This window comes from Poecilia formosa, unplaced genomic scaffold (assembly GCF_000485575.1).
Source record: "Poecilia formosa unplaced genomic scaffold, Poecilia_formosa-5.1.2 Scaffold159, whole genome shotgun sequence".
Taxonomy (NCBI): Eukaryota; Metazoa; Chordata; class Actinopteri; order Cyprinodontiformes; family Poeciliidae; genus Poecilia; species Poecilia formosa.
In genome coordinates this window covers 852,728-874,978 of record NW_006800098.1, presented here as the reverse complement: position 1 = coordinate 874,978, position 22,251 = coordinate 852,728, and the positions used below count along the sequence as shown (strand labels likewise).

Sequence of the window (22,251 nt, the reverse complement as noted above, 5' to 3'; positions counted from 1 at the left end):
ATTCAAAGGGGGCATTTAAAGTTATTATGTATTTGATATCAAACACTCAGAGGTGTCTGAGTTGTATTTTCTATTTAAAACTACAGCTAGCAAGCTATGAGTTGTTAACCTGACAACTGCTGGGTTTACCTGAGCAGGCAGACTAATTACTGAACCCAATAACACCAGCTTGTCGTAATCCCAGTGTCGCGCTGAATTGAGCAGAACAAAAATGTCTCGTACTCAGAGCAATAAGCGGCGAGAAGGTTATTATATATACTTGCTCGTCAATAAACTACAAAATAAATGAGATCGATAACATTATTATTACAGTAACAAAAGCTAAGCTTTCAAGAAACGCAATTTGCTGCTTCTCAAATTTAAATGAAACCAATTAGGTCATGATTTGCTTAAATGTTCCTACAATTACCGCAACGCTGTGATCTTTTTACCCGAGATCCCGTATAGATTGTGTAAAACCTTACACCAGCCATTGCCGCTGAAGTTAACGGCCTTTTCCGTAACTCCAAATACCCTAATGAAAAGAAATATATTGTCACATTCAGTAACTCGAAGCCATTTGATCTATTTCATTTTAGCTATAACCGCTTTGATTAGGAACATGGTGTGCTGCTACATCTATTCCCAGGGCCTCACTTCTCCTGTGCAGGATGGGCAGAGCCTGAGTCATAAACTTAACACTCCCTCCGAGACCATGCCAAGCCAGACTCTCCAAGCTAAACTATGAACACACATTCATTAGAGCTTTATAGCTATGTAGGCACGTCGGTTAATTACAGGCATGCACACAGATTTTATTTTTTTCCCCTTTTTCTTGTTTTTAAGGTTCTGAGCAAGACTACACTCATCCGCAAAGACTTTACTACGACTATGCTTTGCTCGATGACTCACCCCGGTGTGTTGCTCGACCTCAGATTACAGCTTCCCCCTTTGGATCCACAGAAGCACCATTGTAACGTGTAAAGCTTGCGAGGGCACTTATTGACTCCACAGTAAAATATCTTCACCTTGACGGCCTTGTAGCACGAGAAAGATGGCTTAATTAATGGCATTTTTACGGTAAGGTCACGGCCATTCGTATTTGCAGCTGATAAGTAATAAAGAAGGTTTTTATGGCATTTTCTTTGTAATAGCCAATTATCAACCCCTTTGATTTGCAGAATATTTCTGGATTTTGTCAAAAAAAACAGTCAGGAGCTAACAGGGCGATCATATGCTCCAGCAGCACTGTGGACATTTTTTATTTTTATTTTTTTGTCAATTCATGCACAAGCAAAAGCATGTCAAATTATTGCTATTCAAACTGGAGCGTGAATCATCCACCAGACTGTAGCACAAGGACTTTTTGGTAATATTTATTTTCTGGAGATTTTCTTCAAAGGGCTGCTCGAGTTCACGGTCTTTATCCCGTGACCGTCTAAATGGCGTCAAACTGAATGAAATCACCAGGTCTGGCCTGATCAGATGATCAGATCTTGTTAAATGGCGTTATTGCCCGGATTGACAAGGCCTTCAAAGATGTGAACTGTTCCAATAATATGAAAGCTGGCTCTGTCAAATAAAGTTCCAGGTATTTGTTTAAAACGACTCTTGAACTGTTTTGTAGCTGGAAAATAAAACGTTGCAGCTTTTAAGGTAGTTTATATTTTACTTTGTCTGTTAAAGGGATGTACAGTCGATTGTCTTTTTATCTTATTCGATATGTCTTGTTACAAAATTCTCAAAAATGACCACAGACAAAAATGAAGTGGAGTAGCTTATTGGTGCATGAGGGGATGTGTTTCACAAGCACGGAACCAGATTGACTGCTGAAAAGATTTGACATCGATAGCATTAACTTGAAATTATTGTTTCTTTTGTATTGTTTACACTTGAAAAGCCAAAAACTGAGAACTAATTCAAAAGGCATATGCGAGACTTGTTTGTATGGATGATGTTTGTGTTCACGTTGCCTACATTCCCGACAGTTCTCTGTTTAACGTTGAAACAGCTAAAGACACTCCTTCCTGCATACATAAGTCATCAAGTATTCAAGTTTCCCTGAGCTTGCTTACTCAAGGAAAAGGGAGACTGATAGTCAATCGCTGACTACAGTGATTTTTCTCGTCTCCAAAATGAACACATCAATTTTTATTTGTATTTTTTTCAAATTTCCGTCGTTTTGGCTTCTCTGAAAAAATCGTGTTAAATCTGAAGCATCTGGTTGAAGCACACTTTTCTTTGCAGCTGCATGCCTCTTGAAAGAGTGAGAGCAGTGAGTCCTGCTGGCAGGCTTGGCAAAGACGTGACGCCAGAAAAGGAGGGGGCGGGGGAATCGCTGAAAGTGGAGGTTGGATGTTTGTGCTGATATAAAAGACAGTGCATTTTTCTTGCTTTGTTTGACACAAAGAAAATTGCAAGTTGGCCATTTGACAGGTTTGGAAATAGGGGTGTCAGGGATAGATCGTACATGTGGTACGTAAGTCTCGGAAATGGCGGGAATGTTCACTGTGTTGTATGAAAGCATGTCATGTCCATGAACTGCTACGGATGTATTTTAGATGGTTATTTATAGAACATGGTACCTTCAAACGATCTGTTCTATACTAGACTTTTAGTTTTCTAATGGAAGTGCTATAGCTATAAGAAAACGCATTGTTCCTTCAAATCTTCCACTGTGAAGTACAAAGAAAAATGTGGAAAAAGGTTTCAATTTCAATTCACCTTTGGTTACATCTGTATAACTTCGGACTGAAAAATCCAACCATTAGTTTGAGTAAATTCAAATGAATTTTCAATATTGAAAGAGAAGTAGTAGTTTAACTCAAAAGTACATTGAAATTTGTGTTTGATTTATTTTAAAGTAATCAGAGTGTGTGGGAACAATGTTTCTCTTTGTTACAAATATAATATGAAACACCGGAACATTCATCTTGCAAAAGAGGAAAGACAAGAGAAGATGTTATGTAACTAAGCAGATGAGTTTTGATCTTCATATCAAAACTCATTGTGCGTGCTATAACGTTCATGTAGGACGCATTGTCTTAATGACTTGTCTTTTGCTGTTTTTCATCCTTTATTTATACTATTTTGATGCGGAGGTACATGCTCCAAAAGATCCAGATTTACCTATTTATTCTGCCCTAAAGAACACATTTTAAACACGTTTAGTCTGTAAGAAACTTTCACATGGGCACAGAAAGAGATTTAAAAAGAAAATAAAAGTAAAATGTAATTTGAACACAGATGACAGAGCACATCTTTATAACTGTTATGAGGTGCTTAGAGAACATCAGTAAAACCCGGAACAGACAAGGACTAGGATAAACATCAGTGATATGAGGATGAGGCATGAATTGATTAGCAGCTTAATGGAAAAGCAACAGAGAACTAAATCAATGTATGAGTGAGTAACTGAGAATTGTTAATGACTGGTAAAACTATGTTCACAGTACAAGTTGTTTAATATGCTGCAGAGGAGGACGAATTAAAATCCAAACGGTCACGTCACGCAGCAGTGTGAAAAACAGAAACTGGACCAAATAATATGCTCATAAAAAGAAAAGAGACAAATTAAAAACTAGCCATGCATTTTTCATTTCATTGAAACTCAGTTTCTTCTACAAGTAGACTCGAGGATGCTTAATGAACGTTTAAAATGCAATGTGCACAATTCTACTAAAAGAGCGTCCTGTTGTCAGAGTATTTCAACCGAAGAATGTAGGTGGCTGCAAGAAGTCGAAGGCCTTTCCTGAGCAGCCATTGCCATTGTAGTGAATCCATGTGCGCGTGTGCGTGCATGCGTGCGTGTGTGTGTGTGTGTGTTTACAAGATGAATGAACTGAGCAACTGAGCGGGCAAAGGATAATTTGGTTGGCTGCCAAACGGCCAGTGTTAGGAACCGATGTATGCATCCATCAGTCGCTGAAATCTGTGGATCATTTTCAGAGCCAGACTACCAGAATGATTAAAATACGAGAAAGTCAACTTTGTGTTATTCCCCCCCTATATTCTTTCATTTGCTTGGTGGCTTTAACATTGATTACTGTAAAGAGGTTTATGCTGCACACTTAAAAATAAACACAGACACAAAGTGCTTCACACATAATGAACATCATTAGATGAAATACGCCGCGTGCTGAATGTGGACAAGACACTTGTGTTCCTCTTGATTGTGGATCGAATGAAGCAGGCAGAGAAACTCCTGCAAACACATCTGGTGACTCTGTCCAGAGAGTTCAATCTTTGTCTCATCTGTTGTTTATAACTACACCTTCCCCAAAAGAGGAGCAAGCAGTTCAAAGGTATCAATAAAACCTCACGACAATTCAGTCGCAGCCATGTAAAACATCCGATCGGCACCGTAAGGAACAGTCGGACATGGATGCCCAGCAGAAGAGAGAGAAAAGGATAAGTTGCAGCCAAATTAAAGCAAATCAAATGGAGCTTTGAAGTCATCACAGCATGTCAGCCCATCTAAATATATTTACATCAGAAGAAAAAAAAAATCAGAGCCCACACATCAATTTGGAGTGTCAAATTCTGCTCAAGGCGGAAAGCAGAGAAGGTGCCATTTGAATTTTATCAGTCAAAGCAAACTGGATAAGAGTGTCTGCTGAATGATTAATGTATACATTAACAAGAGAGCCATGAACATTAGATGTGAAAAGTAGCAACGTATAGAGAGACTCCGGCAGGCAGACATCTCTATCTGGGTTACTCTAGCCTCACATCCCCTCCACTGCAGATGAATATTAATAAGCGGTTATTAATATCTGCTGCCTGCTCTGCGTGCATGACTATGTGTATATGTGAAGTCGAGATGTATCCTGGTCCTTTCCTCTTGTTTCCTCTTCCCCGTGCTAACTACCACTTCCTCGTTTTCTGTTCAGTCTGTTTTTTTTTTTGTTTTTTTTACATCTTTCATCTCTTGCGGGGATCTTATCGGCGTTGCACTTATATTGTCGTAAATCAAGGAAGATTAACCCAATTTACCAATTTCTTGTTGTCGGTTATTACAATAAGGTTGTCAAAGAAGAGCGGACGTCATCTCTGACATGATCACATTTGTACATCCGTCACGCTGCAACTGATTGTGAGGTTCGGAGTTTTGCTTGTTGTATTTGTTTTAAACGTCGCATGCGAGACCGATACATTTTTCCCATGCAACCCAGGAATGAAATTTAGAACAGCAGAAGTAGGAATGTTTTAATCTGCAGGGGACTCACAGGAAGATGCTCATTTTATTTAAGCATAGAAACTTTTATCTGTCTCAAATTATGTTAATTAACCTCATGTCTGTCAAACTTTACAGAAAGCAATCAGATCCATATCTTACTAGTTTTTTTCTCCAGAATAAGGATATTAGCATTTAATTGGAAATTGACTATAGAAAATATTACACATAGTATGAACAATTTTAGCTTAACCCCTTAACTGCCATGAGGACACCGCTGACTTACATGCTAGTGCTTTAAGGGCGACAGTTAGAAAAGCGTAACCAAAATAAAGCAGCTAATGTATCTACTGCTTATAGAAACCCAAACGAATATTCAAAGAATCATCAGCTGATCACAAGTCTAACATGATCGAAACTCTAATCTGTCTCTCTTTAAAAAGTAATCACTAACGTTTCACGCAAAATTTAGCCTCCTTTTACCTGACTTAGGTTGATAAAAAAGGTTGGAAGAGAAAAAAAAAAGAAAAATGAATCTATCAGTTTGGTCACCACAGTGAACTGGTAGCGTGACTCCTTATTTATTTTGGGCTGAAACCAACCTGTTAAGTCGCCTCTCTCTCTCTCTGGGAACTCCATCAGCAAAGTGGAGTTTCCACACCCATCTTGCGCCATGGTGACGGAAAAATATCTCCACCACTGAGCTATTTTTTGGCCAGAAAGGTTATCCTCAGACTGACCGGCTGTCTCTCTCCTGGGCCTCCTAATGGGGTTCTCGATTGCAGTTTGCAACTGAATTGACAACAGTACAAGAAGCAATCTCGACAAATCAGTTGAGTTCCTGTCTCCAACAGGTGCGTGAAGGAAAAACAAAACAAAGGTTTGGGGGGGAAAAAATATTCAATCAAATCATAAAACACGGTGATCGGTCTTCTGATTGTGATTTGGTTTCTTCTTCAGTTGAGTTTTGTTGCGAAATCATCAGGCACTGACCACCCTACCACAGGATTTTAGGAGCACTCATGGCCAATAAAGCTGCAGTAGGGAGTTCTGAGAAAACTGTGAACTGAACTGAAATTTTGAACAAGCGGGAATTCGATAAATTGTTAGTTTTTCTGTAACTCCAGGTTGTTTCTCTACCATTAGCACAGCTGCAGCACACCAGCAATCTTCAGCTTGAACGAGGGTGCATGCTGTGCAGAGGAAGGGTGTGAGCGGCGAGTACGCCATTGTGATTGACACTGCTAAGACATTCCTCCTGATGCTGATTGGTTGTTTCTGACAGTTAGAGGTGTGTTTCTGGAAATAGCATGCAGGACCAATGGAAGGAGTCAAATTTACGAGCTGTTGCTCATATGTGCTTTATTTTCTTTTTTGAATAAGTTGAACTGGTCATTTTGATTCAGTTTAGCTTCTGTTGACTGATAACTCTACCATCCTACTTGGGGAAAAAAAGTGTTGCTCAAAGTCATGCCTAACAATGCTATAATTTTAAGCATGAAATATATTTTAAAGATATATAAATAAATATTGTTGCTTTGCCTTAAATATCTCATTAATAAAAAGAAGTCTTCTCACTTTACTAAGTCATAAAATATAAAGGCTTTTCTGGGTCTTGCTCAGACATCTGAGGTTTCCCACTGAGAGACTTTTTTGACTTTCGCTACTTAAATATTAAACAGCCTACCGAGTCTCATCTTTAGCTTGAACTTGGCTTTCTGGGGAATTTCTTTGACACGTATAACGTTTTTCACTTGAACAAGGGTAAATGGCAAGTCACGGTTTCTGTGGGCGCTGCCATGAAAAGCAAATATGACTGAGAGGGGTTTTTAATGAACATTTGCATATATTAATAACTTTATTGGAAAGCATGTCCTGCGATGTTATTGTCCATTTTTAAAAGGAAAAAGAAAGAAATTGACCTCTGTTGCCTCCAGAAAAATACAAGGTCAATGCTTGAAGATGTTGAATTTACCTAATTTGAATCATGGTTGCAGAAGTAACCTTGTTCTGGCAGTTGTGTAAAATTGAAACAGCATATTTTTACTCCACTATGCTAAACATGAAACACATAAGGATCTTTAACAAGCGTGCCAATAATTGAATAGGGTTGGTTTAATATAAAAGAGGGTATTATTGTCCATTCGAGGACTGCAGCAATAAACTAAAAATGTTCCCATACTATGAATAATGTCATGTTGAATGTGGAGTGTGAGTGCATATGTCATGTGCATGTTTCCTTGTTTTTTTTGTTTTTTTTAGAAACATTTACATCAGTATGTGGAGAGAGTACATGCTCAAATAATACTGAGTGGTGTTAAATTTAGGATTTTCAGATTTTCTACCAGGGCACGGGTGTCAGACTCGTTTTCATTGTGTGTCACATCAAGATTGTGAATGTCTTCATAGGGCAACATAAACATACTTTGATTTGATTGATAAAGTATTATTTAAGCACACAACTGTATAAGAAGTATAAGTTAACTATAGGTATGTGCACTGTACCAGTGAGTGTAAGCCCGAGTTCAACTATCTTAAACATTATGTCAAAAACCTACCTATATAAACCCATCATTTCTATTTTTCTTTGAGGGTGACTGAGTAAGGACTCAGTCTTGTGATTCAGAATGCTGAAGGACTAAGCTTTGTGTTTTCAACTCTGCAAACGGCTGATAAGAAAGTATGGAGAGAATAATTTCCAGGAATTTGAAAAAAACAAAACAAAAAAAACAAATAAAAAAAAAAAGGCCGAAACGAGGGGTAGATTGATGGAAAAGGGTCAGAGGACTGAAAATGAACTGGTTTGCTGCTAGAGGGTCAATGGATTGGGGGGAAAAATAGAGGGTGACGAAGGGGAGAAGCCAGGTTAGGAAGAGGGAACGGTAAGCAGGATGAATGAGTAGGACGGCACCATATGAAGAGATGTACAGGAAGCAGGGAGGACGAATTATTTTCAAGTGAACGTAGCGGAAGCTATAGAAAAAGCGGTACAGTGCAAAAAGGAGGTCATCTTTTAAAGGAAACGGTAATTTAGCTGGGCTGGCAAACGACTGCACCGCACTGGAAAAGAAGACCACCGGTGAAGCCCCCCCACCCCCCAATGTTTCCTGGAACCCTTTCTTCTCATTATCGGAGCAGCTGTAAAATACACCAACACGCATTTGCAGGTGTGCCTCTCATATTAATTAGCATGTGATTAGGTGTCATTGTCAGTTAATTGAATGATGATTACGTCTTCACTGTCCACCCAGACAGCCACGTCGGAGTGAACGCAGGGGCAGAAAGGCAGATGGAGGGATGGCGTTTGAACGGAGCAGACAGACGAATGTGAGCAATGAAGGGCACACAGAGGAGATGATGCAGGAGACTTCTTTAGAGTGACTGGTCCTCCTCTTTGTAATGCTATCCGGTTGAGCCAATTGAAGAGACAGGGCCACGTAAGGCTTTTAAAGCTCTTTGTTCCATTAATGCCGCAGTTTGCAGAGGAACTGCATTGTTACTGGTGACAAATATTAGGCTGAACAATCGGCGGCATACTGATGGTGAAAATGACGTTCTGAGGCAGAGCGCTTAGAGCCGCGGCGATAGCATCTGTCTGTGGTCTTTATCATTAAGCAGATAACAGCTCCACTGACTTTAGCTTGTATCGCAGCTCATTACAGAACGCAGATCAGCTCTCGCTGAAGTTCGGCTCAGTTAGGTTCACTTCTGGTTCAGCTACAGTGAATGCTGACAGTCTTCACAGTCGGTGCGCTGATAAAAAGGCAGCAAAGTCTGACGAAACACTTTGATTGAAGAATTGGAATCGAGGAAGTAGCCTCCACACGTTTAACTCAGCCATAGTATGAAAAATACCAACAATATTCATCGGACACCTTTCTCCTGCTAGGCTAAATGTTGGAAGTCAAATAAGGTAACGCGATGCAGATGCTGGGTGGGGAGTTCGGGAGGCTGTTTAGCTTTTGCCAATGGGTCTACAACGTTTACCCATGGTTGAGTTAGTAGTCGTTAAAAAATGGCTTACAGTCCCGTGAAAGTTTACCAAATGAACACAAAGGCTAAATATTTCCAGGGAAGCTGTTGTACTGTTATTTAGCACTTACTAGTCGACTTTGGTACAAGAAAACCTCAGAACCTTCAGACCACAGTGGCTATAAAACTGTTATTATCATTGCTCTGGGTTTTTGTTTTGTTTGTTGCAAGAAGAGAAGGTACAATACTAATTCAAGTCTTTGTCATTCTCGGTTTTGTTCTTTTCGGCTACAGGCCTTGTTTTTTGTTTCTTCAATAGAAATGTTTCTTCTGGTTTGGCCTAGTCTCAGATTTATTCACTGGTTTTAATATAACTCTGGTTTTCTCAGACACACATGATGGCCATCAAATCACAACACATGTTGGTAATGTGTATAGTTTCATCTTAGTCTATACTTAATCCTTGGAGCTATTTGTGTACACACGTTGTTTGAGCATGTTTTTTTTTTTTCCTTGACTGGATTACATTAAAATTTGAACTTCAATCTCACAGAGAACCCCTGGAAAGCGCTAAAGATAAAGGTGATGGAAGGGAGGCATTTGAACCTCAAAAGGGTTGGATATCAACACTGATAATAAACCGTCAGGAAACCAGTAGAAACTCATCAGTCCAGTTTGTGCTTGGTGCATTCACTGCTTGGAAAAAGGGTAAATTTTTGAGCTTCATGGCTGAAAATCTTCCAATTTTTATTGGATAATTTCTCAGTGGTTCTCCCTACATTTGTATGCAGTAAAATAGTTCAAATTAATATTTATTATACCAATTTGCTTCATTTTACAAGCACATAATATCCTGCTTCCTTCATGTTTGGATATTAAGACATATTTTCTCAGGTATCCATGGCTTTATTTCTCCCAGTAGTTTTTTTTTAACGTCTTTATTCGGGATTTGTTGCTCCTATTTGATTCTGTCTGTTCCTCAAGAATTGATCCCACTCCATGGCATTCTTTTTCCTTTTATCCTTTGAACCTCCGTTGCTCTTGATTGTCTTTCTAATAAAGACAGATTAATAAGCCTTGAACAGCTATGTTTTGCAACACAACATAATTGCAGGAGAACTTAATCTAAGCGGGCGAAAACACACACGCGACTAAATGGAGACCCACCGAGAAAGGGGGAACAGCATCACACTGTGCTCCGACTCTGGCAGCTCACACACAAATACCTCACAAGCACATCGTCTCTCTCTGAGGCGAGCTTCCTGGGAGAGAGGTGAGCAGTGAGAGATAAACTGATCAGGCAGAAGTCAATATACTGGAAGTGATTATGTGACAGTGCGTGTTTGTGTAAAGCTGTGTTTGTCAGCGATAGCGAGCCGAGAGAGACGTTGGTGTTCAACAGCCGCCAGGAAGGAGACGTTAAGAGAAAGCAGTCAAAAGGTGAAGAGAAAGAGGAACACAAGGAATAACCTGAGATTAGACATTTGTGAATTTATTAGTTGACATTTGAAGCAATAGCCCTTGCGGTCTTTAAAAGAAAAAAGAAAAAAAGAAAGCGAAATATCGCTCAAGTTAATTTGGTTTCACTACTTTATTGAAAACACACTTCTCTGTGTTTCCCATGCTTTCTTGTGTTGCTTTCTCAGTCCATTTAATTTAAATACACCTTCAGGGCACTGCAGCTTTAACACTGCAATCAAAGCCGTAAGATGTATTTATTTAACATTCCTCATAACACCTATTGCATCACACTTGCTGTTTATTTCTGCTTCGGAGACAAAAGAAGAAACCCTGAGTAAACTGGTTTTATCACCAAGATTTTAAGTCAGAAATAAAAAACAAAACAAAAACAGGATATTGATGAATTAAATGGTCAAGATAAGGCAGATGTGACCGAAACAAACATTTTAAGTCTAATTTTATACAATTATCTTAAATTAAAAAGTTAAAAAACACAAAATTGACAGTCTATACCATTTTCTCCTTCTTACGAGTTCTTGTGAGAACCAACTAGCTGTTAGGTATTTTTTGGTATTATCATTTTGTTATTACTTTAGTTCATATTATCACTAGCTGAAGTCAAAGTTCTCTTAGACCAGTGACGACCCACTGCTCCAACACAGCTGATACAAACTCCAGGATTATCTCATTTTAATCAAGTGTTTGGAACCAGGAGAATGTCTAAAACATGCAGAACTCCAGTTCTCAAGGAACAAAGTGGGATGCTACAATGACAGACTTTGAACTACGCGACTGCCCACAAGATTCATCAGTGAACTGAGAGAAAATGGATTTTAATGTCCACTAATTGTATGCAAGTACAATTATGAAATCAGTAAGCTAATTAAGTCAATCAATCAGCAATCAATCAATAAGCCTGCATGTGGTTCAGGTAACAAACTGAGACAAATATGAACAACAATTATAAAAGACACACAAAAAAAAGCGGAACTTTGTAGAAAACTGTCCTTTGGCATTCAGAGAAATTTTCAAAAAGCAAATGCAGGGTAAGCTTTTATGTTAGTAGTATCTGCAGCTAAAATATGCAAATATATAGCCCTGAAAATGACTTGATTATGGCACGAACTGAAGCGTATGAACCATTTTAGAATCCAGCCTTGGATGTTGATTGAAAAAAAAAAAGGGGGATATAGCTGTCTTTAATCTGGCTAAGCATACTGTATGGTAATCCGCTCTGGCTCACTTCTTAGTCTTATTCCTCCTATTTCTATTCGCAAAAATGTTTAATCTGACAAAGATTACTGTTGCTCACTGCTCATGCCTTTCATTGTTTATCCCCCCACATGCGTTGATATCTGAAGTCGTGTTCTCTTTGTATTCCTCCCAGCTCGTCTTTAACTTTGTAAATACATGGAGTCGTGGTTAATGGGATTATTTTTTAAAGGAAAACATAAGAAATGCAACTGTAGATGTATAAATAGAAAAACTCCGTCTCAAAAACTGATGGGGCAGAATTTATTTTTTCAACTTTGCCGATTGTTCTATTGTTGATATCCATCGACGTCAACAATAGGACGGCTTTACTTGAATAAAAAGACAAGATTTGGAAAGCTCAGAACTAAATCTGACAGAAAATAAGTTTAGTCACTCAAAGAAGGCTGTAAGACAAGAGTTTTCCAGTTAATCTGGTGGATATGGAGAGACTTTACAAGGTAGAGAGAGTAGATATTCCTAAGTAAAGACGTAGAATGCTCCTACCAACGTCGAAGGGATGTCGTTATGTATGTATCCCCATGTCAAATTCATCACAAAAACATGGTATTTCAGCAGGTGGATAAAAATTTTAAGCACGTGTAAGATGTACTTATTTGTAATTTAAGGCTGACACAGGTACAAAAAATATCATTTTAAAGATTTTTTGAGCCAGTATTATCTTGTTCTCTGGCGTAACCTATCTTTGAAGGACAGGAACAAAGTGATGGGAACTACAAACAAATAGAAGCTAAATGGTAAATCTCTGTTTACCAACAGGCTCCGCGTATCAGACAGGATGATAGTATGCCTTATTCAATCAAGCCTTAGAGGGAGAATATCAGCTTCTTTCTCTGGATGCAGGTTCGCTGTACCAGAAGGACAACGGTGTGTTTTTAGAAGCTTGCCTATTAAAAGCACTATCCATCTAAGAGCATCAATAAGGGAAACAAAACTGAATTGACAAGAGATTGTTGACGTGCTGTGTGATATAAATAAATGCTGGAGTAAAGCAGAAACCAAGTGGTTAATAGACTGTTTTTGCATTTACATCATATGCATTTCACTTTTTCTGTTTCTAGTGAGATTTCTGTATAAATGAAAATAAGGAGGACGTGATTGTTTTTTTTTGTTTGTTTTTTTCTGTGAAGCTAAGTGAAGAGAGCTGTGACCTTCTGACTTCCGAGTCACAGTAAACCTTTCGCATTATGAAGTCGAATTTGGGAGAGTATTGAGATGAGATCAAAATAAATTCTCCCATTTCAAAGCAGAGAAAGTGAGGAAATGTTCTTCTTGTGTGTCTAAAACGATTGCTCCAAACCACAGGGACGGTAAAGCTGCCCCATGTCGTGCTTTGTTTTATGTTTCTGTCTTTAAAGTTCAGCCTGATGAAAACTCGGAGCCCAGATGAATGGCTAAGAGCTAAACACAGCATAATTAGCTCTGTTGTACCTGCAGTACTCATGGGAGGACATGTGCATCTGGCCTGTTCTTCAAGGACATTAAAATATGCAGGATCCAGTAACAGCTGAGACACTTGCAGCATTCGAATTAAGCTACCAAACCAGAAAATTAGGACACTATGTCAACTTTAAGAAGCCATGCGTAATCTCTTTAATCAATGCCGGTGCCAGCAGGCTACTGAGGGAAGTGATCTACTGATTTACTGATAATTAAGGTGCATGATTTGCTAACTTGATGTTTGTCTCTATTTTTTCCTCCTGCTGTAGGCTCCGACTACTCTCCCCCTCCCCTCCCTCGGCCTCCTCCGGTTGGCTTGACGAACGAGCACAGAGGCGGCGGTAGCCATGGCGACCACAGCGGCGGGGGAGGAGGGGTCAACCGTGGGGTGGGTGCGGTTGGCCTTGCACCGGAGCACATTCCCACCCCGGGAGCAGCCCTGAGCTGGCAGGCGGCCATTGACGCCGCGCGGCAGGCGAAGATGATGGGCAACGCTGCGTCAGGCGGAGGGGCGGGGCTCGGGTCGGGCGGGGGCGGCCCCATTTCCACAGCCAGCTCCACGCAAAGGAAGAGACAACACTACGCTTCTAAACCCAAGAAACAAACCACGACGACAGCCACGAGGCCGCCGCGGGCCCTGCTTTGTCTCACACTCAAGAACCCCATCCGCCGGGCGTGCATCAGCATCGTGGAGTGGAAGTATCCTTTAACCAAACATCAGTAACAGATTATTTTTAATCTCTGCTTTGAACGCAGCTTGTTTTTACGCAAGCTTTCAGAGAGGCTTTCAGTCCAAATCACTGGACTGTGTTGATCTGGCACAACATGCATTTAAGTTAGTGGATGTTCATGGCAACAGTTGAAGCAGTTTAAGGTCTATGCTTGTGTGAGACTATGTGTAATTTTTATTCAGGCAGCATCAAGTCCCACAGAAATCAGGAATAGGAACTAACCATTTTTTCTTAAGTCACCTAAATATACTTACAACTACAACTTGTAGAGGAAAGAGGTGCTTGATTTACTTTTCCCCACAGTTTTTTTTTTCCCCCAGACAGATACATTATGTTTGCACACTTTTGAACCAACATGAATAGATGGACAACACTCACAGACTGGGCCAGTTTCATGCTGCTGAAAATTTGAAAAGTGTTTTTCGAGGTGGATTGGTTGACCTACATGCCTGTTGCGTTATTTCTTGTTTTAAAGCAGCTTAGAACAAGGAACAGATGATAATGTTAATCTCTTCTTTAGGGGACTCCAAACAATCCTCCCCATCTCATTTATTTCATAATAAGAGTGACGATCTTATTATCTTCTGAACTTTTCTTTTTTAATCACTTAATCACTCTTTTTATCTCATCTTATCATCCATCTTTCTCTGTCCACTCACATCCCTTTTCTATTTTTTTTAATTATTATTATTTTTGAAGCTCTAAATCACCTGATCCAGCCTCGGGGTGATGAATAGTAGGAGAGGGCCAAGGGAGGTGGAAACGATCAGTGTCACGATCGAAGTAATCAATACTGGGCGCGGGGTCACCATCAGCGTCGCCTCTGGAAAAGCGCAGCTACAAATCGACCTCGGAGGGACAGGAGGAGAGGAAAAGGAGGCGTCGGGGAAATGAGAAGGGCAGGGATGTGGGCAGGACGTGGATGTTGACAGGAGAGATAATGGAGTGGAGAAGCCGAGGAGGCTTGGGGGAGAGAGTGGGATGGAGGGTAAACAAGAAAAATTATATGGCAGGTGGAGGGCAAACAATCAGTGAAGGGAGGCAGGGAAGCAGTGTTATAACCAAGGGAAGCGAAGGGGGAAACTGGTAAATTGGCATTCGGAAAGATACATTTTAATTGTCTTTGCTGAGTGCTGCATTAAGTAAATAATACATTACAGTGAATGTAACAAACTAGAAAAATAGGAGTACATTATGAGATAGATTTCCAGCACTTAATTTATGATTTTTTCTTCTTATGGCTCTCTCTCTCTCTCTCTCTCTTGCACAACAGGGGGGGAATTATCTGTGGCAATAAGTTTGTTTATAATAACTGATTGCGTAATTATTTGTGACATTCTCGCAAAACAGAAAATATATCAAAGCGCAATAAAAACGTTGCTCTGTCCAATTTAGTCCTGCATAATGTTTGATGTTCTGAATCCTGTCTCACTACACCTTCGCAAATTAGACGTATATTTATAAAAATAAAGTATCCTCCCATGGGATCAATGATATATTTTTAAGTATGCTAATGTACTTCAGCACTATAAAACTGAAAATATGGATTTTTTTTTTTTTTCCCCTCACCGGTCACCTTTTGCAACAGTGGATCTAAAAATAAGTCAATAAATAAAGATTTTATGGAATAGAGAAGCAATAAACCCCGAGGGTCACTTGAGCAGTCAAACCCGATGAAATATCAGTCTCTGGATCATTTACAACTCCCGGAATCACTTATTCGCACAGATCCAAAGGCAGAGATGAAAGAAGACGACAGGAGAAGTGATGAAGACCGAAAGACGTGAAAGGAAAAAAGAGCGACACAAACGTGCTGCGTTGAAATTCACCTGTACTAACCAACAAATTAGCAGTCGTGTTTTGTCCTCATTATCCGCTGAAAAGTCGTCATACAGTACAGCAAAAGCTGTGTGCAGCCAGTCAAAGCCGATCATAACACACCAGTATGACATGATGGAGCTGGTTAATGCTACCATTTACAATTTTCAATTTTAAGATCACCTAAAAATTTCCTCTGACGTCTCATTTGTTTCCAATATAAACAGAAGAATTTAGCCTTTGCTTTTAAATCTGAAACGGAAACAAATATATACAGACACATTTGTCATGTTTATGTGAATCTTTCATCCTGTAATCAAGATATAGTTAAAGAGCGATAGCTGCAAACAATCGGAAACACATAAAAATAACTCGGCTAATTATTTGAATCCAACTTCAAAATGTACAAAATCCCCAACAAACCGTAAAAAACAGAGGTAACCAACTTTCTGCAGAGTCAATAGTTGCAGACCTCTAAACTTTGTGTGGCCTTCAGATTAGCGCAAACGGGGCATGGAAAGTTTCATGAAATGGATTTTCATGACCGAGCCGCTGCATCCAAGTCTTACATCACCAAGTCAACATAAGTGTTGGATCCAGTGGTGTAAAGCATGCCCCCCTCTGGAGTCTAAAGCAGTGGAGATGGGCTCTCTGGAGTGATGAGTCATGACTGTCTGGAAATCCACTGAATACGTCTGGGTTTGGCAGTTGCTTGGAGAACGGCAATTATCCAACCGCACTGTGTCAAATGTAAAGTTTGGTCCGGAGAGGATTAAGGTGTGGGCCTGTTTTTTAGGAGTTGTGCTTGGGCCCCTTAGTTCCAGGGAAAGGAACCAATACATTCTGAACAGTGTCCTGCTCTGAGCTTTGTTTGGGGGTTGGGAGGAGGAATTTCCTCATTCAAAACGAGATCTGTGAAGACATGGATGAGCTGCTTTTGTGTGGAAGCAGAACCTCACTGGCATGCAAGGGAGTACTGACCTCACCCTGCTAGAAAACAAAAGAACAAGAGAAAAAAAATTGTCTGCGTCTGATCTCACATGTGTGCTAATGGAAGAATCATGAAACATTCCCATAAACGCACTCTTAAATTTCACAGAAAGCCCCTGCATGAAGTGAGCCAACACCATACCGAATGTCACTCAACTTCACGTGTGAAGATAGACGAGCAAGTACTTTTGGTGGTATATTGCATTTATGTGTAAGTCAATTTGAAAAAACAATTACGTACAAATATGTATAAGTCATTTATGCGCATTGCGTATGTAAATATGTGCAGTAAAATATCATAAAATGTTGATTACATTGGTATATCTGAGCTTACTTATTGGATTCTGGTGAGATGAGAGATCATCGGTGCTACTGAGGTGTTTATGGGAGCCACTTGCCGTATCTGTGAAACAGCTTCTTGGTGTTTGTGTCTGGATGCAATCCCACTGGGAAAGTATGTCTTGAGTATATACAGCTGGCTGCTTGAGATGCTTAGCATAATGTTTATGTTAAGTTCTGAAGAAGTATTAGAGAGGAAATATCATGTTGTATGGGTTTAACGGTGGAAAACACCTGAATTTTCATTTCAGATTTGCTGCAGTAAGACGCAGAAGAAACAGTATGACACTCAGCCTCATGTCTTTTTTTTTTTTTTTCCACGCTGTTGAAGACACACTGCTGATTTCAGTCTTGCTACTTGATTTGATTCCTTGGTTAGGACTCTAATGTTTTGCTCTCAACACTACAGCAGCCAGAAGATTTATTATCATGTTGATGGAAGCAGACCTCCAGGGTTTTTTGGGTTTTTTTTAATTACGGGTCAGAGACCCAGAGTGAGTCACAGACTTGTGTTTCAGAGGATCTCAACATTTTTGAAGCTAGTTTGACCAGCCCTCGGTAAAAGAGCAAGAGATTGACCTCGAATGCGTCTTGATCCCAGGCTGAATGATCGCGTGGTTGAAAGTGATCAAAGGTCAAGTCTTAATCCAAATATAAGCATTTAGAAAAACTTTTTTTCCCTTCTTCTTTTGTGACTGCAGAGTTGACCCTAAAACTGTAAGAAGTCAAACACTATAGTTAATCTCTTTGAAAGACCACACAGTTCCTCCAATGACTAAATACATAAATAATTAGATTTTTTTTAAAGTACACTAATCTTCTGAAAAGACAGTTATTACAAACTTACAAAAAATAATGTTTAAAAACCCTGCGATAAGAGCATAAAGCACAATAAAAAAAAAAAGTTCACTACAAAACTAATGAAACTCAAACAAAAACTTGAAAAGTCAATGCAAAATCAATGACTTGGAGGGAGGACAGGTTTTTTTAAATGAGTTTTTTTTAATATATCACATTCTGAGTCTACCTTAGCTTAGATGTCCAAAACTCTCATTAGAATGCGTAATGGCTTAGGGAGTCATTACGCATGATTGCTAGGCTGTTGAGAAATGTAGAGTTAGGTGTTGAAGGTTTTAGATCTGTCTTCTGAAATAAGTTTATTCTGCAAGTACTATTTATTCATAGACACTTTTGGGATCCCCACCTGGAACAAGGGAAGTGGCTTTGGAGTGAGGCAAAAACAAAAGTACAGCCTGCTTAATCTATGGGTGTACTTTTGCCTTGTGTAGTTGCAATAATCCACCTTGCCATCATAGGAATACATAAAAGGAAGGGAAACTCTAAATCATGTAGTTATTATTTTCTGGATTTAGCATTTAGGATGTTAATAAAAGAGGTTCCTAATGCAAAAATACCTTAATAAATGTACACAATGTGATCGGAGTTTTAAAGTCTAACCTTATGCTAATCATAATTGAAAATTTCCTCAGGATTTTCTTTTTTCTTTTTTGGTTTAAACCTCATCATCTGACCTCAAAGCTTGACTGCAATTTGCTGCTCACTTTATAGGCCATCCTGAGTCTGGGCTAATTCTAGGTGAGAGATAATAAAAACTGTTGTCTAGGTAGAACAGAGAGGAGGATAGAGTAGAAAGGGAGATAAAGACGGGGCAAAAACAGAACACAGGAGTTGACGCTGGTGGCAGTTTGTAGTTGTGTTGATGAAAACCAGACCTCCTCCATCTCTTGTTCACATTCTCTCCCTTTCTCTGTCTCCATCTCTTCACTCCCCACTCTCCCTTTCTCTCAGAGGCCTGAAATAATGAGGTCACTCCCCTCTCAAGGATCGCTCCAAATAAAAACCCTACGTTTCTCCTCTCATTTCATCGTGGCCTCTCTCTCTCTCTCTCTCTCTCTCTCTCTCTCTGTCCGCATCCTGTCTTCCTGTCTTCCACGCGACAGGCCTGCTCCTTGTCGCACCCATATTAGGACATGCGTTGTCTCCGAGTTTCCCCCGCCCACACACTTCAAGAGATTCCAAAGTTACTCTAAGTGTCGTATTGTTCACTAAAAGACAAGCTGAAGAGCTTTGATCTACCTAAGCAGAGGAACGTTGCTTTCTTGGCTGTGTATGAATACCTTTTCTTGTGTAAATGTGAAGTTGTTCTTTGGTGATTAGCAAGAGCCATTTCTGTGAAAAAAGATCTAAAACCAGAATTGTTAAAGAAGATTCTAGGGTAAAGAATATCTCAAAAAAAAAAAGGAATCAACTTTAATAAGTTAAAGTGAAAAGTTGGGTTTTCCACATCTCGACTTTGGACATTGTGGAGCTGTCATGGTTGATAGACCTCTTTTAATGTTGCACTTAGGCCTGGGGCTGCACCTGCAGAGTAGCAGATCGGTTTGGCGGTCACAATCTATAAAGAAAAGGGACTGAACACTGTGTTCCATCTATCAAAGGGAACATACTTCATGCTTCTCGGCCTCACAGAAAAAGGGTGTGCCGAATGGGAAATGGTGAGAACGACCGTCAGCTCCTCTCGGTGTTTAGGGCACGGTCCTCAACCGAGGAAAAGCGTAGACTGCCCCGTCTGTTTACTTTCAGCAGGGGACTTCAAGTGTCTTTGTGTCTTGCTGATGAAGAATGGTGGGGTGGGACGTACAATCCTGGCACAGCTCCGGTTTGTCGTGAAACAAGTTGTGCTGTATAAGGTCTGACCCCGTCGCTGACAAATTGGTTTCTTCTGTCGGGTGGATGAATTTAGAATTATAGATGAAGGTGGGAAACTCTGAAAAGAGCAGTGCCTCCTCCACATTGAGCAAATGGAGTCAGTCAAGGTGGTTCTTATAACCGATGATGAAGCCTGTTGGGTAAGAACCAACAAGCAAATCATTTTCCCTCCTGTCCCTCGACTTATACTGGGACTTTCAGAATAAGCTAGATAAATGGATGGGTGGATCTGTTTTGAATGCTTTGTAAACATTTTCTCTTGCACTTTACTTTTCCTTAACTCTCCACTCAGACCATTTGAGATCATCATCCTGATGACCATCTTTGCTAATTGTGTGGCCTTAGCCGTCTACATCCCCTTCCCCGAGGATGACTCGAATGCCACCAACTCCAACCTGGTAAGCAGCATATCACTGTGTCGGTTTTCTGAGCTGCTGCAAGCAGACGTTTGGTTTCACAGTTGCTCCCACTATTTGTTTTTCTTTGTTCTGTCTGCTGGGTTTACATTGTCGCAACACATTTGACTTTGACTTGACGGAGAATGATGATGCATCTTCTTTGTTTGTCTGGGGGATTTGCTCTCTATGACTTGTTCGTGACAAGCCAGTCTCCTTATGGCATTTATGTTACCTGTCTTTATAATACAGTTATGCACAAAAGACGTTGTTAGAAGATGTAGAGGAACCATTGCATTTTGAAGAGAGCAAGAAAGGGAATCCCACCTGAATGACACTAGTTCAGAATTACAGAATTGTTTAGTCTTGATTGCTCATATTAGGGTGTGGAGGTAATTGGAGCGCTTCAGTTACACTGAACGTGAATTGCTTTTTGCTTGGATGAAAGATCAGCTGTGAGCTCTTGTGTAATGCTGATTTCACTTGCTTTAATTGTCTAATTAGATACAATTTATGAAAAGGGCTGAACAAGTACCTGTGCTGTATTACTCATTTAGAAGGAAGTCCTCACTAAATCGCAAGATTCATCATTACAGACAGACAGACAGACAGATAGATGGATGGATAGAAACCTAAACTACTGGGTAGACTACTTGCCCAGCATGTTAAAACTGGCATGTTTGTCACTTCAAATTACTACTAGCATGTACATCTCTGCAGCATTTATACTTGTAGACAGACTATAATTCTTGCATCATATTTTCAGGACATCCGTACAAATAAATGAATTCCCCTGTTCCGACACTAGCTGCCAAACAAGCAGTTGCTTTATAAAAGCTGTGATTATGAACCTGACAGACAGCTGCTGGTTGAGCAGTTTGATGCAACGTGTTAGTGTAATAGACAGGTACGTAGGCTGTATTTATGGTGCTCATTTCCCATCCAGTCTGCGAATAGCCACCACTGACTAGTCAGTAATTTGTTAAATGATGTGTTGCTAATGTCACATTGACATCAAATATTTAAAATATATACATATTGTGGAGCTGTTGCTTTCTTTAAGACAAATCAGAACATTTTAATTTCACAAAAAAGCCAATTATTCACTGTGCCTTTTTCCTTTAACTTTTTTGTGCATTGAAAATAAGCTTCCTGCTGATTGTCTAGGCTCTTGTTACAGTAAGAAATTTACTTTGATATTTTTCCCGTAATTTCCGCTAATATTTCAGTTACTTTGTTCTGATGCCAGTTTTTTTTTTTTTTTTAATTTTCAAAACTTCTTAGTGAGGTATGACATTTTCAAAAGCAATGGATTGATTTATTAAAAATTAAGTGTATTTGTATTTCATCAGATATAACTGAGGAAACTTTAGCTCAAATCATAAATTTGACCCGAAATATGGTATTTTCGAGGTTTTATCTTGCTTTTAGTTTGTGTGCGTTTTATTTATTACTTTATTGTTTAGATGGAGGCCCTTGCATCAAATCTTTATACATCACTGTGTGGGATTCATGTTTTTGCCGCTGTAAAAAGTTGGACGTTTATCCCTCTGATTATATGAAACCGCCGTCACTCTGACTGTTTATGTCTTCACTTCTTCTGAAAGGAGGATTATTTTGACACAGGTGCTCATTTTTAATCCTTCACGCCGCACTTTGCGACTTCATCCAAGTTGTCTACTATTGGATAAAAACGGTGCAGCCTGCACAGTATTACCAACAGCACAGTTGTCGTTTTTATCTTGTGTTTGACTAAATTAATAACCACACTCGCCCCTCTCCTGTTCTGTTTTGCAGTGTGAGAGCAGGTCTATGAGTCAGAGTAAATCAACCAAAGGACATTTCTCTATAATATCCATTAGAGGGCATTTCAATTCAAACCGACTGAGAGCAAGGCAAGAAAAAAAAGCCTGTCTTGTCCTACCGTTAAAAAAGATAAATGTGCTAG

The 22,251-nt window shown here is 39.6% G+C and overlaps 1 protein-coding gene across 19 annotated transcripts in view; it reads left to right on the top strand.

The window, feature by feature from the left end:
• Window positions 1-22,251, top strand: part of cacna1c (calcium channel, voltage-dependent, L type, alpha 1C subunit) — a 171,060-nt gene that overhangs the window by 33,237 nt on the left and 115,572 nt on the right. For all 19 annotated transcript variants that reach the window (XM_016677613.1, XM_016677602.1, XM_016677612.1 and 16 more), the window contains exons 2-3: window positions 13,570-13,999; window positions 20,201-20,306. In XM_016677613.1, the coding sequence (XP_016533099.1) occupies window positions 13,570-13,999; window positions 20,201-20,306 (536 nt within the window). The remainder of the gene's footprint in view (window positions 1-13,569; window positions 14,000-20,200; window positions 20,307-22,251) is intronic.